Source organism: Tetrahymena thermophila (genome assembly GCF_000189635.1).
Source record: "Tetrahymena thermophila SB210 genomic scaffold scf_8254373, whole genome shotgun sequence".
NCBI lineage: Eukaryota > Ciliophora > Oligohymenophorea > Hymenostomatida > Tetrahymenidae > Tetrahymena > Tetrahymena thermophila.
This window is the reverse complement of record NW_002476157.1, coordinates 132,356-152,839: the sequence shown is the minus strand read 5'-3', so window position 1 is coordinate 152,839 and position 20,484 is coordinate 132,356. Positions and strand designations below refer to the sequence as shown.

The 20,484-nt window shown below is 22.3% G+C and overlaps 6 protein-coding genes across 6 annotated transcripts; 4 read left to right on the top strand and 2 right to left on the bottom strand. All coding sequences in view use genetic code 6, as the record gives it.

Annotated features, from left to right (window-relative positions):
- Positions 1 to 1,724: 1,724 nt before the first annotated feature.
- Positions 1,725 to 5,021, bottom strand: TTHERM_00238750 (tubulin-tyrosine ligase family protein; the record flags this gene model as incomplete). Its single annotated transcript, XM_001024800.2, has 7 exons — positions 1,725 to 1,846; positions 1,918 to 2,327; positions 2,382 to 3,112; positions 3,344 to 3,820; positions 3,867 to 4,156; positions 4,284 to 4,448; positions 4,511 to 5,021. 7 exons carry the CDS (start codon positions 5,019 to 5,021, stop codon positions 1,725 to 1,727), a joined length of 2,706 nt encoding a protein of 901 aa, XP_001024800.2.
- Positions 5,022 to 6,397: 1,376 nt separating this feature from the next.
- Positions 6,398 to 7,360, bottom strand: TTHERM_000238749 (transmembrane protein, putative; the record flags this gene model as incomplete). Its single annotated transcript, XM_012800209.1, has 1 exon — positions 6,398 to 7,360. The coding sequence occupies one exon, from the start codon at positions 7,358 to 7,360 to the stop codon at positions 6,398 to 6,400; it is 963 nt and encodes a 320-aa protein (XP_012655663.1).
- A 1,683-nt stretch (positions 7,361 to 9,043) lies between these two features.
- TTHERM_000238748 (hypothetical protein) lies at positions 9,044 to 9,484 on the top strand (the record flags this gene model as incomplete). The annotated part of the gene is made up of 1 exon (XM_012800208.1): positions 9,044 to 9,484. The coding sequence occupies one exon, from the start codon at positions 9,044 to 9,046 to the stop codon at positions 9,482 to 9,484; it is 441 nt and encodes a 146-aa protein (XP_012655662.1).
- Positions 9,485 to 10,571: 1,087 nt separating this feature from the next.
- Positions 10,572 to 14,947, top strand: TTHERM_00238740 (cyclic nucleotide-binding domain protein; the record flags this gene model as incomplete). Its single annotated transcript, XM_001024799.2, has 10 exons — positions 10,572 to 10,788; positions 11,050 to 11,275; positions 11,363 to 11,606; positions 11,781 to 12,044; positions 12,126 to 12,222; positions 12,394 to 12,667; positions 12,734 to 13,035; positions 13,108 to 13,156; positions 13,281 to 13,947; positions 14,177 to 14,947. The coding sequence occupies 10 exons, from the start codon at positions 10,572 to 10,574 to the stop codon at positions 14,945 to 14,947; spliced, it is 3,111 nt and encodes a 1,036-aa protein (XP_001024799.2).
- Positions 14,948 to 15,718: 771 nt separating this feature from the next.
- Positions 15,719 to 16,362, top strand: TTHERM_000238739 (cyclic nucleotide-binding domain protein; the record flags this gene model as incomplete). The annotated part of the gene is made up of 2 exons (XM_012800207.1): positions 15,719 to 15,968; positions 16,076 to 16,362. 2 exons carry the CDS (start codon positions 15,719 to 15,721, stop codon positions 16,360 to 16,362), a joined length of 537 nt encoding a protein of 178 aa, XP_012655661.1.
- Positions 16,363 to 17,981: 1,619 nt separating this feature from the next.
- On the top strand, positions 17,982 to 19,799 carry TTHERM_00238730 (cyclic nucleotide-binding domain protein; the record flags this gene model as incomplete). The annotated part of the gene is made up of 3 exons (XM_001024798.2): positions 17,982 to 18,075; positions 18,133 to 18,932; positions 19,110 to 19,799. The coding sequence occupies 3 exons, from the start codon at positions 17,982 to 17,984 to the stop codon at positions 19,797 to 19,799; spliced, it is 1,584 nt and encodes a 527-aa protein (XP_001024798.2).
- Between the last annotated feature and the right edge of the window lie 685 nt (positions 19,800 to 20,484).

Genomic DNA, 20,484 nt, shown 5'->3' with positions numbered 1-20,484 from the left:
CTTTTTTATTTCTTTTCTAAATTTGAGTTATTGAGTTCATGCTGATCAAGAAAACGACAGCAAAATCACAATTACCTTCATTAAAAATATTATTTACAAATATTCCTTTCAGTATCCCCAAATAAAAGGAGAAATTCAATAAAACCTTTCAAGCTTTTATTAAGCACAAATCAATAATTAGTAATACGAATTTATATGTTTATTTATTTTTTTAATAGCTAAAGGGTTTTTACTCTATCTATCCGATTTAATTTTTACATAATTATCAAAATTATATTCATAAGTTAATTTATTAAAATTAATACTATATTTTTTACATTTTTTAGAATTTTAAAACATTAAAACTCAGTTTACAATTAACTCTACTTTGAAAAATCTATTTTAAACCTAATAAAATAAACAAGTATATATTATATTTTCTAATACTGTTGATAGTCAATTAAATTTAATTTAATTCAAATTTTTAAATTCCTCCAAATAATTTACTTACTTTCTTGTTTTTATATCCTTAACAAAAAACAAAAAATTTAAAAAAATCAATTAAAAATTAATAATTGCTCTCCTATGAATTTTAAATTGAATTAGAACATAAATTTTATAGACGTTAAGCTATCATTTCTAAATTATTTATCATTTTTATTAAAAGCAAATTATCCAAAATGATTATAGAGAATACAATATTATTTATCCAATTTTACCGAATGATAAACGTAATTTACAATCTTATAACGTAATCAAATGAATTTTAATAAATCAAGTGAGACGAATTAAATTAATAAGCAAATTAATTAAAAAAAATATTAATTATTCAATAAAAATGAACCTATTAAATTTTATACTTGATGTAGAGCAATATTATTAAAATTCTAATTCTCCTCTATTTCAAATTCAATTTATTTTTAAAAAGGCAGCTGAAGTAAAGACAAAATGTATATGATTATTTATCTACCAATAATTTTGCATAAAGTGATTTAAATATTAGCCAACACGTGGAAGTAAAAAATTTCAATTTAAAATTTTTTTAAAATAAATTCAAAATATTTAGTTTTTTAAGTTTTAAATTTTCTGTTAATTCTAATTTTATAAATTAATTATTTATAAAAAATAAAATTTAATAACACAATATTTATCTAACTAGCAAGTAATAATTTTTAGAAATCAAAAATAGACAGACACTTTATTTATAAAAAAAACAATTCAACAAAATAAATTTATCTATTTTACTAAAAAGTTGTTATTAGATTTTCAACTTTTTTAGCAAATATTTTATTTTAAATTTAAAAATCAATAAAAAAATAATAAAAGAATAAAAAAATAAATAAAGCTAATTTTAATTCATTTTATATTAATTTTCTTTTATCAAATATATTTGAAAATAATAAATAAATAAATAACAATCAATCTATACATTTAAATTCTTCTTTAACAATAATTAATTATTTTTTTAACTATAATTTTACATCATATAATTAACTAGATATTTTTTAGTAGAACTTTTTAAAGTTAAAATATAAAATTTAATTAATTTAATTCAATTATGATTCATTTTTTTTAAATCTCATAATTACTTACATTTTTATTATTAAAATTATTTCTATTAATTTAGATTGTTTATTTCCCTCATCTTTCAATTTAAATTAGTATTTACAAGTATTAAAGGTGCTTAGTTAATTACAATAAATTTCTTCATCAAGAAATCAATAATAGTTATTTGAATATCGTAATCATATTTCAAATTACTCAAAAATAGAATCCTCATTAGAGTAGCCTATTAAGGGAAAAAAACTTTAATTTTGGTTTGTTTGCTTGCTAAAAAACTAGTCAATAGTCAATCTTAACATGTCATCTAAAAGTTAAATAAATAAACAACAAATTTTATTAATTAATTTATAAAAATATTGAAAAAATAAATATAACCTATCAGCCTAGGTAGAATTTGTTTTAATACTTCACTAGATTCTTCAATGCATGGATTAGTGTTCACTTCTATAAGCCATGGTTTAAAAGACTAGTCAATCATAAAATCGTAGCCAAAAAGCTCAAATTATTTTTCTCTATTAAAAATATTAATTTTATCTGAAGTAGCTTAAAGTGTAATCTTAATTATATTTCTTATTTTTTGCTAGATTCCATCCCATACTCCTTCACTTTCTTTGCTGTTCATTGAATTAATATATTTTTTAAGAGTTGCATAATTGATTGAATTTCCATTCTCAAATTATCCATATTGTTCTGAATTTTTTTAAATAGCATTATTGGTCAAATGAATGTATTTGTTACTTGTTTTTAAATCAAAACCATATCCACTAGTTCTCACCCATCCTTCTCTTAATTTTAAATAATTAAAATATACATAAAAGATTAAATTATTAAATATTTACTTTGATTAATAATATTGAAATTTATTTGTATAAGTTACAAGTACCCATATTCTAATATCAAACTTCCTACCATGAAAAAGTAGAGGTCTTTCAATGTACTTTTATAAAATGAACTAGTAAAATAAAGGTTTGATTTTATTCTTTTTGGCAGGACTAACTGGCACAGAGCTATTAAAATACAGCTTTTAAGATGGTTACAAATCTGAAACTACATGACTTTGTTACTCAAAGCCTACACTTATTGCACTATTAATTTCTTTGAGAGATTAAACTATTGTTATACCGTTACCTCTGTTCAGGTTAACTGGCTTTAAAACCCAAATGTTAAAATTTGATAGCAGATTTTCACTCATTCTACTTTTCAAAAAATTTGTTTCCTAAATTTACAAGAATTATTTTAATATTTGTTTTTCAACAATATCTATAGTAGTTTTAGGTTAAAATTATAATCTATTTTAAGCTTTTTGTTCATGAATTGCTTTAGAAATTTCTATTGAATCTTTAAACTCATTTAAACAAATTTGTATTATTTCTTAGTCTGAAGGAATATTTTTCTTGCTTTCCTGACTTTTAGAGTAAAAATTGAGTCTCTCAAACAAATAAGAAAACTTCTGAAGGTCTTTCTCAAATTTTTCTTCATTGAAATCAAAATAAAAACTAATTGGCATGAATTCAAAAGCGTCAATATTATTTTTTACACAATAATTAACAACATTAAATAATAAGAAACTCTTTTTTTAAAATAAATTTTATGAAATTTCGATTTTCTTTAAATAATAATTAAATTATAAAAACTCAAAAGTTAAATTAAATTTATAATCAATAAAAGAAAAGAGTTTAAATCTATTTTCAAAAAGAATTTTTAACAGAAATTAATTATTCTATTAAAATTAAGAATTTTATTTTAAATAAATATTCATATTTAAAAAAAACATTTTTAAAAGAAAAATGAATAAATTTACTTTATCTGATAAATGCTTATGAAACTCAAAATGATTAAATACTTTAGGATATTTTGGATTTTCTTAAGATGAATGAAAATTGAAGCCTTGAGAAGTAGGTTACCACCTAAATTAGTAATTAGAAAGTGTAGTACTTATCTCGTTCCACAAAGGTTACCTTTTTTACATAACTCTTCTTATAAGATTAGAGTTATTTCCATAGCATATTGAATAATTTAATTTAATTTCAGGATTCATAAATATGGGACTCTGTTATATAACTAATGAGTTGTTTACCTTAACAAGTTATATACTGTTCTTTTTAACTGGAGAAGAAGAATTAAAATTATTTAGCTAATGATTAATCAATTTTGAGTGCTTTTTAATCTTCTTTTTAGATTGCTATTACTAGGAGTTATCTACTTATAAGATTGGCTAACATTGTGAGTATTTCAATCCTGTATTAGATTTCTAATCCAAACTTTTAGATTTATTACTCTAAATAAATTATATAAATAAACAGTTTATTTATTAAGTAAAATACATCATATTCTTAGCTTTTATTCAGATTTGCTTTTAGAAGTACTTTATTAAATACCTTGTTTTAATCTGTATTAGCCTTGTTCGTTTCTGATTTAAATTGAGGGAATTTAAAATCAACTTTTGTTGAATTCTTTTATTCATTTAGCTTTTTAACTAAATAGTTTATTTCTAAACTTTTCATTTCCTTTCCCTTTTCATTTACAGGAAAAAAATCTTCAGAAAAGCTGTTTTATTACTCCTCAGTTGTTTGATTCAAATTATTTATTTTTCCAATTTAAGTATTTTGTTCAGCTTAATTTTCACATTTTAAAATAAAAAGAATTTATTGTTATCAATATATCAAATAAATTTTCATTTAAAAAATATTAATTTATATTGATTAAAATATTTAATTTCATATAAAATAATTTCATAATACTTTAAAATTAAGTCGAATAAGAAAATGAATTATCATTAAGTTTTTCTTCGAGTTGGTTGATTCTTTTATTAAATATTTCTGCAGGACATTTAGTTTTATATTGCTTTTTAACTCTAAAAGTAGTTTTAAATGGAGATATCCCTATTGTATTCCTAAATTACTGATCTAATTCTTAATTATAAATTAATTTAGTAAATATTTATTTTATGAAATCTTAAAAATAAAACCATTTTAGTCTTATTAAATCTGATACGTTCTTTTGAGCTTTTCTTTAAGACATAATTATTCTACATTAATTAGAGTTAATGATTCACAATCACTTTATCTCTTTTTCGATAAACTTAATAGCCTGCTTTTTTAAGGAGTTGGTCTTGAAGAGTTACATTTGGGAGTTTCTCTTAATATTGAATTTAAATCAACTGAAAACATTTTATCTCTAAAATTTTTTAAATTTGATTCTTTGTATGCTTCATTTTAGTCATCAATTTTATTTTTTGAGTTATTAATTTTTAAAAGTTGCTCGTTTAAAGCATTTTTTATCAAATCAGGAGAAAATGCCCGGTTTTTTTCTTTAAATTAACCATTAGACTCGTTTTAAATAATTATCGTTTAATCAGAAATATCATATTGTACTGAGTTACTATAATATTATTCATCAATTATCTTTGAAATGCTATTTTATACACCATTACCATTTGATTATCCTTTTAATGTTTAATTTAGAGGTTTATTTAACATGGTATCATAATTTAGAAACTAATATTTATGTTTTTTAGCAGATGAATTCTTCCTTGCCTATGAATTAGGTCTTAAAACTAAACTTTAATCAAACAATTCCATAGTAATTAATAACTTCCCTGTAAAGCAAATAAGCGTTTTCTGATTCGAGCAAATGAGCTGTATTTGACAATAAATTTCTTTTTGTTTTAATTAATTACTGAATATCACAAAATTAATATCAATTCTACCACTAACTTTTAATATTTATTAAATTAAAAATTTTTGCCATTCAATATTAATTGTATTGGATTGTGCATATTTTATTTTATCATGTAAGCAGTATTTTAAAATAAATCTAAAATTTATCACTAAATTTATTAGCTTTCTTGTTAAATTAGTGTTCACTGACAACCATTAATTTATCTAAAAAGATGTTTTACAAATAAATTTAACTTAATTTATAAGTATGATGAGTTTTCTCTTATTCTTAGAAATAATATTAAATATTTTTAAAATTAAATTTAATAATTATTTTAAATCTTAGTAATTGCAATAAAATAGAAGGTATTAAATATTTTATATAATTAAAAATTAAGCTTATCCATTCATAGATTCTGAGGTAAAATATAATTTTTTAAAATCACCACAATATTTTTTATAAAGCCAAAGTATCATGGCAAATAATTTATCTTTTTTTACATATTATATTTATTTTATTTTTAATTTTTCTGAATTTAATAAGATTTAATCGTTAATATCAATAAAAAATTTAATTTTTATTAAATTTAATTAATGTTAACAATTTTTAATAAATTTTTTTATTAATTTTTATTGTAAAATTACTTTTTTATTGAGTGAAAATTTATCAATGCAGACAGCATTTTACTTTAATTTTACAAAATAAATTAATAAAATTATTTAAAATAATAATGCAATCTTTATTTGAAATAAATTATATATTTCAATCTTCAATAAATTTTTAAAATTGAATCAAATTTAATTATTTTTAAATAGAAAATTATAAAACACTGAGTAGAAAAAATAAAAGATGAACTTTTTATATTTTCAAATATATAATATGATTATCAATATATTAAGCAATAAAATATTATTTAAAATAAGTGAATAACTCTAAGTTGAGTTTTTATCTAGGATGCATGAGTTAGAAGAATTATCAATACCAACAGTGCATTTACAGTATCCTGATATATTTTAAGAGTATGGTGGGCAACTTTCAACACAACTTTAATAGTCAAAATTTATAAAATAATTTGATTAGCAGATGCATTTAGCTCCTTGAGTTATAGAATTAGGTATTGAGCTACAACTTTAAACACATTGAGCGTTGTTAAGGTTTGTAAAAGAACCACCAGAGCATGCTGATACGCATTAAGTCATATCAGCACTTATTAGAGGAGTTTAAGTAGAGCATTAGCATCTTTAATAATACTAACTTGGATTGACTGATCCAGGAATACTCGATGGACAATCTTATATACAATAAAGTTATTTAGTATTAATATGTAGAAACTATTGCTAATCACATTGTGATTAACACTAAGAAAAATCACTTTTTATATATTATTAATTAGAAGGGCAAACACACTATGAATTAGTTTAAGTTGGATTTACAAAATTTTAAAAAATTGAGCAATCACTAACACATTCTTTTATGCTTGGGTTTGGATTTATGTAGTTAGGACAGTTACTTAAGCAGGATTATCCATCTATGCTCTTATATACATTCGATCCTGAACATACACAAACTCCATTATTTACTTGTTGATTAATACTACAAGCAGCAATACATTGAGACTTATTTAGATTTAAGTATGGCGTAGAAGGTCCACATTAGCATTAATAACCTTGAAAAATTGGATTAATAGAACCTTAAAAGCTTGTGGGGCAGTCTGAGACACAGTTATTTGAACTAAAACTTAAATAACCATTGCATTATGAAATGCAACTTTAACCATCAATGCTAATATATGGATAAAGTGGGTTACTACAAAGACATCTATTCCCTGTGCTGTTAGGAACAATAGCATTCGTAAATTAAGAACAATTATCTACACAATCTTAGCTATTGGGATTAAGTGATATATATTATGGACATTTAGAAGTACAGGAGTAGTTATTAGGGTTTCTATATTAGGTAGTAGATGAACAAATACATTATTTCCCACTACTTAAATTAGCAGGATTTTAAGAGTTTGTAATTTACGAGCAATTATTTAAACATAAATTAAAAAATTGATAATTTAAGCATTAGGTTACACATTATAAAGGTACAGAAGCACTTTATTCACCATAATAAGGATAACTTGGATTACTACATTAGCAGTACTTACTTCCATTAGTTGGATTTACAGAATTCAAAAGCTAAATAGGGCAATTATTAAAGCATATTTTTATTTATGGGTTAGGATGTAAGTAGTAACTACATGTATTTGTACAAGAGTCAGAACTATAATCATATAATGGATTAGAAGCAGTACATACACAAATATTTCCACTTGATGGAGTTTAAGCACCTGATATCATTGAACAGCTATCAACACATACATTTTTTACAATGTGTACATATTAAGGACATGAATTAATACATTATCTTGTATTTCTGTTTAAGTACTATTTGTAATCTGTGCATTGGCATTCAAAATTAAGGTATAGAGGATTAGTCATGCCAACATATATTGAGCAATCATCAACACAAAAATTACCAATGAAATAATTGGGACAACTACTGTCACAATAATATCCTCCTTGCATATCTATCCTTAAATAAGGTCTGTTAGAAGGGCACTAGCATTGTTAGCCTGTTGATGTAGGGTTAGATGAACCTAAAATGGTCAAAGGACAATTTTACACACATTATTATAAAAGTTAATCAGCATGGTAGTAATCTGAACATGTAGCAACGCAAGCTGAATTATCACTCTTTAGATAATTTGTTCCACAAGAACAATTTATTCCACTCAAAATTCCGTTTGTAGGGCAAGATGATAAACACATATCCTTTTTAACACTTAAGTATGGAGTCATTCCTGAGCATGAGCAGACTTAGCCCGATTAAGCAGGGTTGGCCATTCCATATTTAGTACAATCACTGATACAAATTAGCTTATTTGAATTTGGATGAAGATATTTTGAGCATTAATTGGTACAGCTCTTTCCATCTTCAGACAAGTATTTTTAAGAAGAGTTACAAAAGCATCTTAATCCATTAAAATTTGGTATATTTGAAGGAAAGTAGGAGCTGCAATTATTATCGCACATATCATCAATAATAGAAATATATTAAGAATCACAGTTCTACACACAAGAACTTCCATCTGTACTCAAATATGGAAAAGCTGTATTTCTACAATTGCATCTACCTTAATCAAGTATAGATTATGGATTAATCGCATTTATAATATTTGAGCAACTAGAAACACAAACATTGATGTAAGGATTTGTGTTGTAATATAAACAAGAGGATGTGCATGAACTGTAATCACTTAAGATATATGGGAATCCTGTTGCACAATTACATGGATTATTTGCTACTGAGTTAGCTGTATTTGAGAAAGAGCTAGGACAATTAGAGTAGCAATTTTTATCATTAGGATTTAATCCTAAGTAATTGGTTCCGCAAGAAGAGCTACAGGCTTATTTAGAAGGTAATAGGAATGGATTAGTTAAAGAGCATTAGCATTTTTAACCAATTTAAGTAGGATTTACCATATTTGTAAATTAAGTACAGTCTTTGGTACATGAAAAGTTAGTGGAATCTGCTGATTAATAATAAAAGCAACTAGAATAGCAAAAATAATTATTAAATTAATCAAAATTCAAGAACTTATTTGCAGAAACGCATACACATTTTGCATTGAAAGATACTGGGTTTTAAACATTCACATTTTAATTGCAATTTGAAATAAATCTTGGATAAATAGGGTCAAGATTAATATAAGCTGTAGGATTGCTAGCGATACAGCTACTCCCAGCTATATCTATATAAATGTAAGGAGTAGTTGAGCAAACGCAAATTCCAAATGAGTTAGGTGTTGAGTAAGTTGGACATGAAGCTATACATTAAGTTCTATCCAAGCTCAAATAAGGATAAGACCCACCACAAATGCATTGTTATCCATAGCTAGTAGGATTTTAAGAATTTGCAAAAATCTAAGGACAATTTGAAATACACTATTAATTATAAGAGTCTATATGTTTATAACTCGTTATGCATTAGGCTACACAACTCATACCATCTGGCCCTACAAAAGATTTTGGATCAGAACACATGCAAGTTAGTCCTTAAAGAGGAGGGTTTTGAGATCCAGAAATAGAGCTGCAGTCGTCTACACATACTTTTTTGTTAAATGATAAATAATTTGGACATGTTGAAAGACATTAAGTCCCATCAAAAGAAACATATTAAGAGCAAATACAAGATAATCCATAAGATGTAGGATTAGATGATCCAGTTATTGTGAGAGGACAATTGAGAATACATTAATAATTTAAAGGATTTGGATTAGAATAAGAATTAGCAATAGAACAGTTTTGAATGCATCCATTTTTCTAGGGATTGATATAAGGAGTATTAAGAGGACAAACACATTGCTAGTTAAAAGAAGAAGGATTAACTGCTCCTGATAATGTTGTACATTACGAGATGCAGTTTCCTTAAAAGTCTATATAAGAGTTTGAGCAAGACTATCCATTTACTTAGAAAATAGAAAATGAAAAAAATATTAAAGATAATAACATTTTGAATACCTTTTTTTAAATTTTGATGCAATATTTATATTGAAAAAAAAGTATAGCAAAATAGCCTGATATTATTGTTATAATAAAGTTTTAAAAATATGTTTAATATATCTATAATATGTGATAGAAAATTTAATTTTTAAAAAACATTTTTTAAAACAAAATTTAAATTACAACTAAATAGAAATAGAAAAAGCAACTTAAAACATTTTCCATTCAATGCTAAGAATAAAAGTGAGTTAATTTCTTTAATTTTTAAAGTTCTACTTTGTGCTTCAAAATTACTTTCAAGTAAATAGGCTTTTATTTATTTATTTAGAGTTTGGAGCTAAAATTTTAATTATTTAATTGATTTTTATATTTATTTCCATGAAATAAAATCATATATTTTATTTGGTAAATACTTTTACTTACAAGACTAAATTAGATTTTATAAATAAAGACTAAAATTATTTATTATTACAAAATTTTACGAAAAAATCAGCAATTTATTACGTTTTATTTCATAAAATAAAATATTAGAAATATTAATTTTTACAAATTTAATTATTATTGTGTTTTAAAATTAAAGTTTTTTTTAATATGATTGTAATTTTAAGAAAAAATTAAATACTATTTATTGTATTTATTTTTAAAGTATATTATTTTTATTACATTTTTAAATAATGTTGGAAATTTACAAAATTAAAATTTCAAAGTTGTTTTTACTGCACTATTATTAAAAGCTTTTGAAAGTAAATTTTGTTTTCTGTTTTTAAGTTATTAAATTTAAGCAAGAAATAAAAGTATTATTTACTTCTACTTATTAATATGAGTGAATTACTTTCTGAGTAAAAGCTTAGAGTAAAACTTGAAGGTAACGACCATTAATCACTAGTAGATCTTTCAAAAAAGATAGATACAAATATAATCTTTGATGAAACATTTGACCAATGTTAAGATAAATGCAAATAGATTGCAGATGACACATCTTTTAGAGTGGCGATAGATCCATTTAATCAATCCCAAGATGCTTCTTCATTTGCAGGTATATATTAATATGATTTTTTATTAAAAATATATATTTAAAGTATTTTCTATTGAAAATACTATTCTGATTAATTTAATCCATTATTTAAATGACTTCCAAGTCACAATGTAAATAAGTTGTAATCTATAATCACTTTAAATAAAGTTAAATGCAGTTAGTAACTTATATTATCTTTTGATTTTACTAGGAATGGTTAGAAATTCAATATATACTTTAAGGATATTATAAATAAATAATTCATCTTTAAAATACAACTAGGTTTATAAAATGAATTCGAGAGTGTAAAAAGAAGTAAAACCAGTAAACTCAATAAAAAAGCAATTACTAAAGAGACAACTCATCAATTAGATTAAGATGTGGATAATAGCTAAAACATCAAAAACACTGCTTAATCATAATCGTCCAAACAAAACAGGAGAATAGTTGTCTCAGGAAAAAGATTATCTGCAAAATCAAAAATTTAGTTTACAAAAACTTAGCAAAAGTATGGAATTAATCTTAATTTTTTGTGAAAATAATGTGAATTTTTAAGCTCTTAAATCAAACATTTTTAATATATTAATAAATTTAGTACACAAAATTATTCATTCGTTTCAGTAAGAGGATCAACTAAATACAAATTTAGTGGACTTAACACAATAGATAAGATAATTCGTATAATAACAGTAATAAAACCACAGCTTTTAAAATATTTTGAAAACTATACTATGTCTGGAAGATATCGATTTTTTAATGCAAATTGCAGACTTTTATTAAATGATAAGGTTGATTTTACTGAGTAAAATAACGAAAAAAAGGTCAAGTGTATAAAAAAAGTGTTAAATAATATTATTTCTTTGCTTTAAGCAATAGAAGATTCTTTTTTTTACATTCTAAGCAAATTACCTCTTTTTAATCCTGAAAATAAGCTACGAATAATTATAAGCTCAATTATTGTTTGCTACAATTGTTTTTTTTTACTTCTAGTCTCGTTAAATGTTTTTTTTTAGGCAGAATTTGAAGATTTAATGCACATTTTTAATTATATTGCGATTGGGGCATGGGTGAGCGAAATGCTTATTTAAATGAATACATCTACTTATTATGAAGGAGAATTTATTACAGATAGAAAAATAATTTTCAAGATTTATATTAAAGATTATTTTTTTTTTGAAATTCTTCCACTCATTTTTGAAGGAAAAACTTCATAAAATTAAGCTTTAAATATTATTTACAAGCTACCCTTATTACTTAAGCTAAAAGGAATGTCTATTGTGCTAATTAAACTTGAATTTCTCATTCTTTAACACCTGAAAAAGCATTACATACTCTAAATTTCTAAGTTATTACTATAGATTTTATTACTAACTCATTTAATGGCTTGTTCTTATGTTGCTCTAGCTTAATTTGAAACTAATATATTAGGGATTTAAACAACTTGGCTTAATAAAAGTAAATAATAATTTTACAATAAAATTCTAATTGCTAATTATAGGAAAAAATAGTCTTTAATAAATTAAATTTATATTTATAAATAAGCATAAAAATTTACTTAGTTATTTACTTTTAACATTTATTTAATTAATTTTTGTACAAAAGAAAAGATTATTATTATATAATTAGGTTAAATTATGGTAGAAGAGTATAAATGGTGGTCTGCTTACATAGAAGCATAGTTTTGGGCTTTCCACACTATGGGAAATTCATATTCTATATCAGTTTACACTTAATAAGAATATGCTTTCACCTCTTTTTGGATGCTTATATCATGTGTGCTATATGCTTATCTTGTGAATGCTTTAGGAACAATACTCTCAAACATTAATTCTAATTCAGAAAACTATAAAAAAGACCTTAACATCTTAAATAGATATATGCAGAGAAAAAAAATAGATTTGTATATTTTTTAAGCTTTATTTAAAGAAAAATTTTTAATATCATAATTTAATAATTTATAAAAAAGAGAGCTGTAAAGGATAATGAATATCCACTTGTAAAACCAATACGAATAATAATCTTAAGTGTAGTTTGAGCTAGAAAAAGAAACATTAAATAAATTAAGTCATCACATGAGAAACAAACTTTTTACTGAATCAAATAAAAATATAATCTAATAATTTCATTTTTTAAAATAATTCTCGTAGTAAACTTTAACATCAGTTTATTAAATTATGTAAGAAGAGAGTTATACTGAAGGTTTAATAATACCCACTTTTGATGATACTACTTTAGATAGTTATGTTTACTTAATTGTTAAAGGGAGTGGTAAAATATTTTCTATAAATAAATATAAATTATTTTATGTAAACTTATTTATTTATTTAATTAATTAATTAGTTGATATTATCTAGCTTTTTTAATACAACGAAGAAGAAAGCGATTTCATGTAATAATTATTTATATGAATTAATTATAAATCATTATTTTAACCTTAAAGCTATAAAATACTTTAAAATTTTTAAAATGTGTAAAGTTTAAGTAAAATAAAAATAATTTACTTAAAATATTAGATAAGAGTACTAAACTGATGAAAAAAAGAAATCTCATGATTATTAAGAAAAAGGATAAAAGGTAATAAAAAGATTAACAGCAGGATAATCATTTGGAGAATATGATTTTTTTGTTAATACTTAACTTCCTTATAAAGTCTAAAGCAGTAAACAAACTATAGTCATAAAGATATCTTAGAGACAGTTTATTGAAATTATTAATAATAACAAATAAGACTACCAAAAATTTATGGAAATAAGGCATAAGGTTCGATTAAACAATGAAATGAATTAAATTTATAATTGTTGCATAATATGCAATGCTCGAAATCACAATTTTATTGATTGCTATTAAACTCATTTTCCAAAACATCCTCAATTTATTATTTTTAAGCATTCTTATTTTCCTTTGTAGTAAAGAGATTAAAACCATTAAAGAAAGTAGGGAAAGCACTCAAGATGTTTAATGATAAACTAAAATTAAAACAAATAGTCTATTCCTTATTTAGATGATGATTAAGAAAGTTTTCATGAATATTATAAAGATGATGAGTCTTCTAAATAAAAGCAATTTAAATCTTAAGCTCCTAGCATTAATTTAAATAAAAAAGATAGCTATGGAATTTCTGCACTAAATGTATAAGAACAATTAAATAGCGAACAATCTTAAAAAGAATTAGAGCCATAAGTAATTTAAATTGATTTATTAGTTTTTTTTTTTTTAGTAATATTGTTGATAAAATAATAATTAGCAATAAATTCTTAGGTTTAATATTTTTTACATACATTTCCAAAAATTTATTTATTTTTTTAAACTTGATATTTCAAATATTTTTTGAAAAATTAATTTATAAAATGTTAAGAATTATTTTTATAAAATATAAATATTTAATAATTAAATTATTTATAAAATTAAGAAATTAAATGTGAATGAAACTAGTAATGTCAAAAATAATTCTATAGGGAATAACTTAACTTAATTAGCTCCTATTATTGTAAATAACAATAGCAATAGTAATATCTAAAGCAGCAATATTAACACTCATAATAAAAGATCAAGTGCCAGAACTTCTATAGTTATAAGAAGACTTTCAAATAACGTTAATATAGAAATAAAAGATCAGAATGATAATTAAGTTATTTAGTATGATGATAGAGAAAAATAATATAAATAAAATAGTTTTAACAATATAGATTAGAATTACTAAGGTGTATATCATGCCTTTAATAAACAGCTTTCATCAAAAGTGATTACTCCTTAAACTTTTAGTACTCATAGGCAAAGTGCTACCAATAATTTTCCTTAGAATTTTGATAATAAAAGTTTAGGTAATGATCATGACAATTTGCATTTCTAATAAGAATTACATTATAAAACTAATGAATTAAATGCAATTAATAATAAAAATAACAATTTATAAGTTTTCTAAAAGAATTCATTTTAGCAATAAGTTTCATTCTAAAATGGTAGTTAAAGATTTTTTTTTGATAATGCATTTTACAAAGCTCAATGGGACACTACAATACTTTATTGGATGTTTGATTAAAAATGTGAATTCCTCTACTTCTTTCCTAGAAGTAATAGTAAGCATGTCCTGAAAAGCTTCGAGAAAAGATAAAATCTAATTAAAGAAAAGAAAAAGAAAAAACTAAAAAAAGCTGGAACTTCATATTATAATATAAAATGATATTTTAATTTTATAAAATAATTTATGTAATTTTCTATCAAATAATTAGCTTATATATTTACTTGCTTAATTAATGAATTACATACAGCTTTATAAATTTTCTTTTTTAAAATAATTTAAATTTAAAATTATTATAATAATTAATAAAAATTTTATTTAACAAATTTTTTACTCAAAAAGCAAAATTTATTATTTTTAGCAATTTTCTTAATAATTTATTGTAATATCTTACAGTTTTGATAAATTTAAGTTATTATTAACCAAATATTTTTTAAAATTACGGTATACCAATAAATTAAAATTTTTAATTTAGCATGGACATTAACCATATTTTAATAGGGTAGATATTAAATAGATGAAATCATATTACTAGATTTTATTTGAAATTTAATCAAATAATTTTTAAAAAATCTATGCATTAAACAGTTATATCAATTTTTTAGATTGCCTGTAATTGTTAACATTTATTTGAATAATTTAAATTCATTACAAATGTTACTATATCTAAATTGATTAACTAACTCTTCATGCTAGTTTATATTCCTATATAAATGAAGATTATTTTATTAAATAAGTATTAATCAAAAATTTTACTTCCCCAACATATTTTTTTGATGTTTCAAGCACGAAATTTAAAAATAACTATAAAAGTTATTCTTAATTAAATTTAATAATTTTTTTTTCCTTTAATTCATAAATTGACTGAAAAACTGAACTAAATAGAAAGTGATAAAAGACAAATATAATTAATAATTAAAAATACTTCTACTTATGATTAACCAGAAAGATTATTTTTAAGAAAGCAAGCTAAATGTAAAGCTAGATGGAGCTAATAACTCTTCTTTTTATGAAATAAGTAAAAAGATTGACTCTACTTTTATCATTGATGAGTTTAATGATAGTCAAGAAAACTATTTGGAGTATTAAAAAGAGTAGAAGGTAGAAATTTCAGATAATTAAAATGAATAAATTTAACAATAAAGCTCATCTAGTTAAGTAAATTATTCTTCAAATGCTGAAAGTAAATTTTTTAGAATTTAAGAGCATGAAAAAAGTTAAAAAAATATAATTTGTTTTTTTTATCTTTTGCAAGATAATTTAAAGTACTTTTGTTTCTATTAAAAAAAGATAATTATGATGATGATATTGCAGAAAATAATGAAAATCATGAAAAATAAAAGAATTTTTAATAAAAGACGGATACAAAATTAGCTAATAACTTCAGTATATTTGATACTTTAATGAAAAACCACAAAAAAAATGGTGATATCGAAGTTAAATAGTATAATTAATAACCATAATATAAAAAATGCTGTACTGTTAACAGTCCTTTAAACATTTCAAAAAAGTAAGTTGTTACTGCATCATCATATAAATCAAGAATTTCTTAAAAGTAATTTATAATTAACTTTTGAAGGCATAATTATTTATTTTATTTTAACTATTTTTATTATTTTTGCAATTTGTATATTTAGACAATCAAATCACATTTTACTTTAAAATTATTATGAAGCCAGTATTCTCAAGGATCATATTTGTCAGTAAGAAGGAAATTCAACAGTTAGGTTATTACTTTAGATAAAGTTGTTAGAATGCTGACTGTAATTAAACCCTCAATATTAAAATTTCTATAAAACTATACTATGTTTGGGAAGTTTAGGTAATTGGATAGCAACAGCAGGTTTCTAATAGCAGATAAATCAGATTACTTTATAAGCAGTAGAGTATCTGAAAACAACTGCTTTTAAAAATTCATATTCTTTTTAATTTCTATATACAATGGAATAGAAAAAGGATTTTTTTTAATCTTAAATAGAATACCTCTCTTCAACCCTGAAAATAAATTTAGGATTTTAATTAATGCTATCATAGTTTCTTATAATTGCTTTTTTTTATTAATTATCTCATTTACCATTTTTTTTCAAGCAGAGTTTGGGGATTTATAGCATCTTTTTAACTATATTGCAATAGTAGCATGGGTTACAGAAATGCTAATATAAATGAATACAGCTACATACTACGAAGGAGATTTTATCACTGATAGAAAGCAATTATTTAAAATCTATTTATAGGATTATTTTTTTTTTGAAATTCTCCCCTTAATCTTCGAGGGAAAAACTTCTTAAAATCAATTAATTAATATCCTTTTTTAGCTCCCATTACTACTTAAAATTAAAGGGATGTCTATCATATTAGTTAAGTTGGAATTTCTGATCCTTTAGCATTTAAAAAAACACTATATATTACAAATATTTAAACTTCTCATTCAACTCTTTTTGCTAACCCATTTAATGGCATGCTCCTACTCTTTATTGGCTCATTTTGAAATTAATATTCTAGGTATATAATAAACATGGCTTAGTTGTAGTATACATTTTAATTTCATTTTTATTTAAATTGCTTATATACGTTAATTATTTATTGAAATTTCAGGTAAAATAATAGCCAATGAAAGTGATTGGTGGAGTATATATATAGAAGCTCAGCTTTGGGCTTTTCATACTATGGGTAACTCCTTCTCTATTTCAGTAATAAGTCAGTATGAGTATGCTTTTACTTCTTTTTGGATGCTTATTTCTTGTGTTTTGTATGCCTATTTAGTAAACACTTTAGGAAATATCATATAAAATATAAACTCTAATTCTGAAAACTATAAAAAAGATTTGAATATCTTAAATAAATATATGCAAAGAAAAAAAATTGATTTGTAATTTAATTTGATTCATATTTTAATTTATTTAAATTAATTAGCTTTTAAAAGTTTTAATAAAAAATTAAATCAATTATAATTTAAAACCTTTTTTAATAATTCAATTTCTTTTTTAGAGAGTTATAGAGAATAATGAATATTCATCTCTCAAACTAGTATGAATAATAGTAAAATTTTCAGTTTGATCTAGAATAAGAAACTTTAAAAAAATTAAGTTATCACATGAAGAACAAGTTAGTTACTTAGTCAAATAAAAATATAGTTAAATAATTAAAATTTTTGGATGGTTTCTCTTAAAATACACTTTCTAGTATCTATTAGATCATGTAAGAAGAATGTTACAGTGAAGGATAAATTATCAATACCTTTGATTCAGCAACTGGTGATAGTTGTGTTTATCTAATTACATTTGGAAAAGGTAAATTTGAATTTTAAAATAAAGTAATATTAATAAATATAATTTACAAAATAATAGTGGAGGTACTTTAAGAGTTTTAGTTTGATGAGAACAACGAAGATTTAACGTTTTGTTTATTTATTTTTAGAAACTTTTTTTTAAATGAAAAAATATAAAAAAGGATTTAATATTAGTGTGATGATAAAAAAAAGATGATTGACTAATAAAATGATGGTAAAAAAACCATTAAAATACTTAAGGTAGGAGAATACTTTGGTGAGTGTGAGTTTTTTACTAATAGTCCTCTTCCATACATAGTCAGAAGTTAAAAATATACAACTGTTGCCAAAATAAATACAAGTAAATTCATTGAGATTGTTAAAAAAAATAAGCAAGACTACTAGAAATACTAAGAAATCAAGCATCGAATACAATTAAATAAAGAGACTTATGCTATTTCAACAAAATGTTTAATTTGTTCATCATATTATCACCATTTCATAGATTGTAGTGTCACTCATTATTTTAAAAGATCTAAAATATTGCTTTTTAAGTATATACACTCTCCATTTCAGTAAAGAAATGATCAATTTATTAGGAAAAGAGAAAAGCAATAACACTAATTTGATAATGGGACATCAACTTAAAAAGTATCTATGAATGAAGACGATGAAAATACGAGCTACATAGAAAATGAGTTTAACTATGGAATGGATTATTCATAATAACAAATCTAAAGTACACAGCATATTAGTCAAAAGTATATAAATAAAAATATGAATATAGAGACAGAAACTATAGAAGAAGTAGAGAATGATGATGAATCAAATAAATACAACTATCCAAATAAATCTTCTCTTGAAAATGTAAACTAAATAGTAAAATATATAGATTAAAATTTATATAGTATTAATAACGTATAAGAAGTAAAGATTTACACACCCCTAAATTATTAAATTTTATTGAAATATTTAAAATTAAATAAATTAAGGAAATATATTGAGTAATTTTGAATGAATTGTATTTAACTCAATAATTTTTATTGTAAAAATTAGATCAACAATTCCAAAAAAGACCAATAGTATGTTAAATCTAATACATTTGGAGATACTTTTAGGAATAACTCATAGGTCAGTAAATTAGCTATACAAAGATAGAGTTTAAGATAATCTCTTCTTAATAGGAGATTAAGTTATGATAAGAAGGAATAATTTGAAAAACCTATTTTTAAAGAAAGAATTCAAAAACAAACTAGCATTAATATCTTTTAAGAATAAGGATAATAAGCTTAAATAGCATAAAAAACACAAAATAAATATTCTGTATTTGAATTGCTTAAAAAGTAGATAAATGATACTACTTAGTAGATTGACTCTAACTCTTCAGAAAATGAATAAAACTAATAAGCTTCTATTTAAGAAATAAATTAAAGGGTGCCTTCGCTTTCCCTTAGTCAAAGAAATAGCTTATAGTAAGCTTTTAAGTAATATCCATTATTTAACTAGTAATACCAAATGAATAGCCTTACTTATGGATTCGAAACATTATTAAAGATGAAATGGGATACTTCTATCTACTATTGGGAGTTTGATAAAAAGTGCGAATTTCTATATTTTTTTCCTCACCACAATTTTAAGCATGTTTTCAAAAAAATTATGAAAAAACATATCATTTGGAAAGATAAAAAAAGATAAGGTTTTAGAAAAAGCTTTTAACTGATTCCTAATACGAATAGTATAAAATGACTATGACTGTAAAGAATTTAATAAATAAAGAATATATATTATGAAATTCAAATTACCCCTAGTAAGTCTAATCAATCTTAAAAGCTTTTTCATGACAACTTATTATTTGATTTTAAAGATTTTTTATAAAATATCTTGTATAGATTTAAATAGATTTAAGTAACAAATAAAACTAATTAATTTAATTTAAAATTATTATTAGATTATTATGCTCATTTTTATAGGAATTTTATTTTACATGTTTTCAAAATCTAAAACAAAAAATATCTCTCATCAAAAATTTAATTTAGTTTAAATTTAAATTAATAATATAATAAATAAACACAATTTATTATTTGTTTTTTTTCTTCTTTAACTAATTAAAATAAATTTTATTAAATATAACTTATCAGAAAACTATTTTTATTTAATAAAATATCTAAATAATGTTTTAAAAATAAAAAAAATTTTTTTAATTTATATTTAATTTAGTAAATCTATCTATTTATAATATTATTCACTTGTCATCAATTAACTTACTATTCAAAAAGTAATAATAATTAACTTTAATATTAAAACAAATTTTATTCATAAATATTTCTTTCAAAAAAAAATTACTCCAGTTTACACACTGAATAAATTTGTCAACTCAAAATGCTAATTTTTTTTAATTTCTTGAATTTATTAAAGATTATTTTTTATTTTA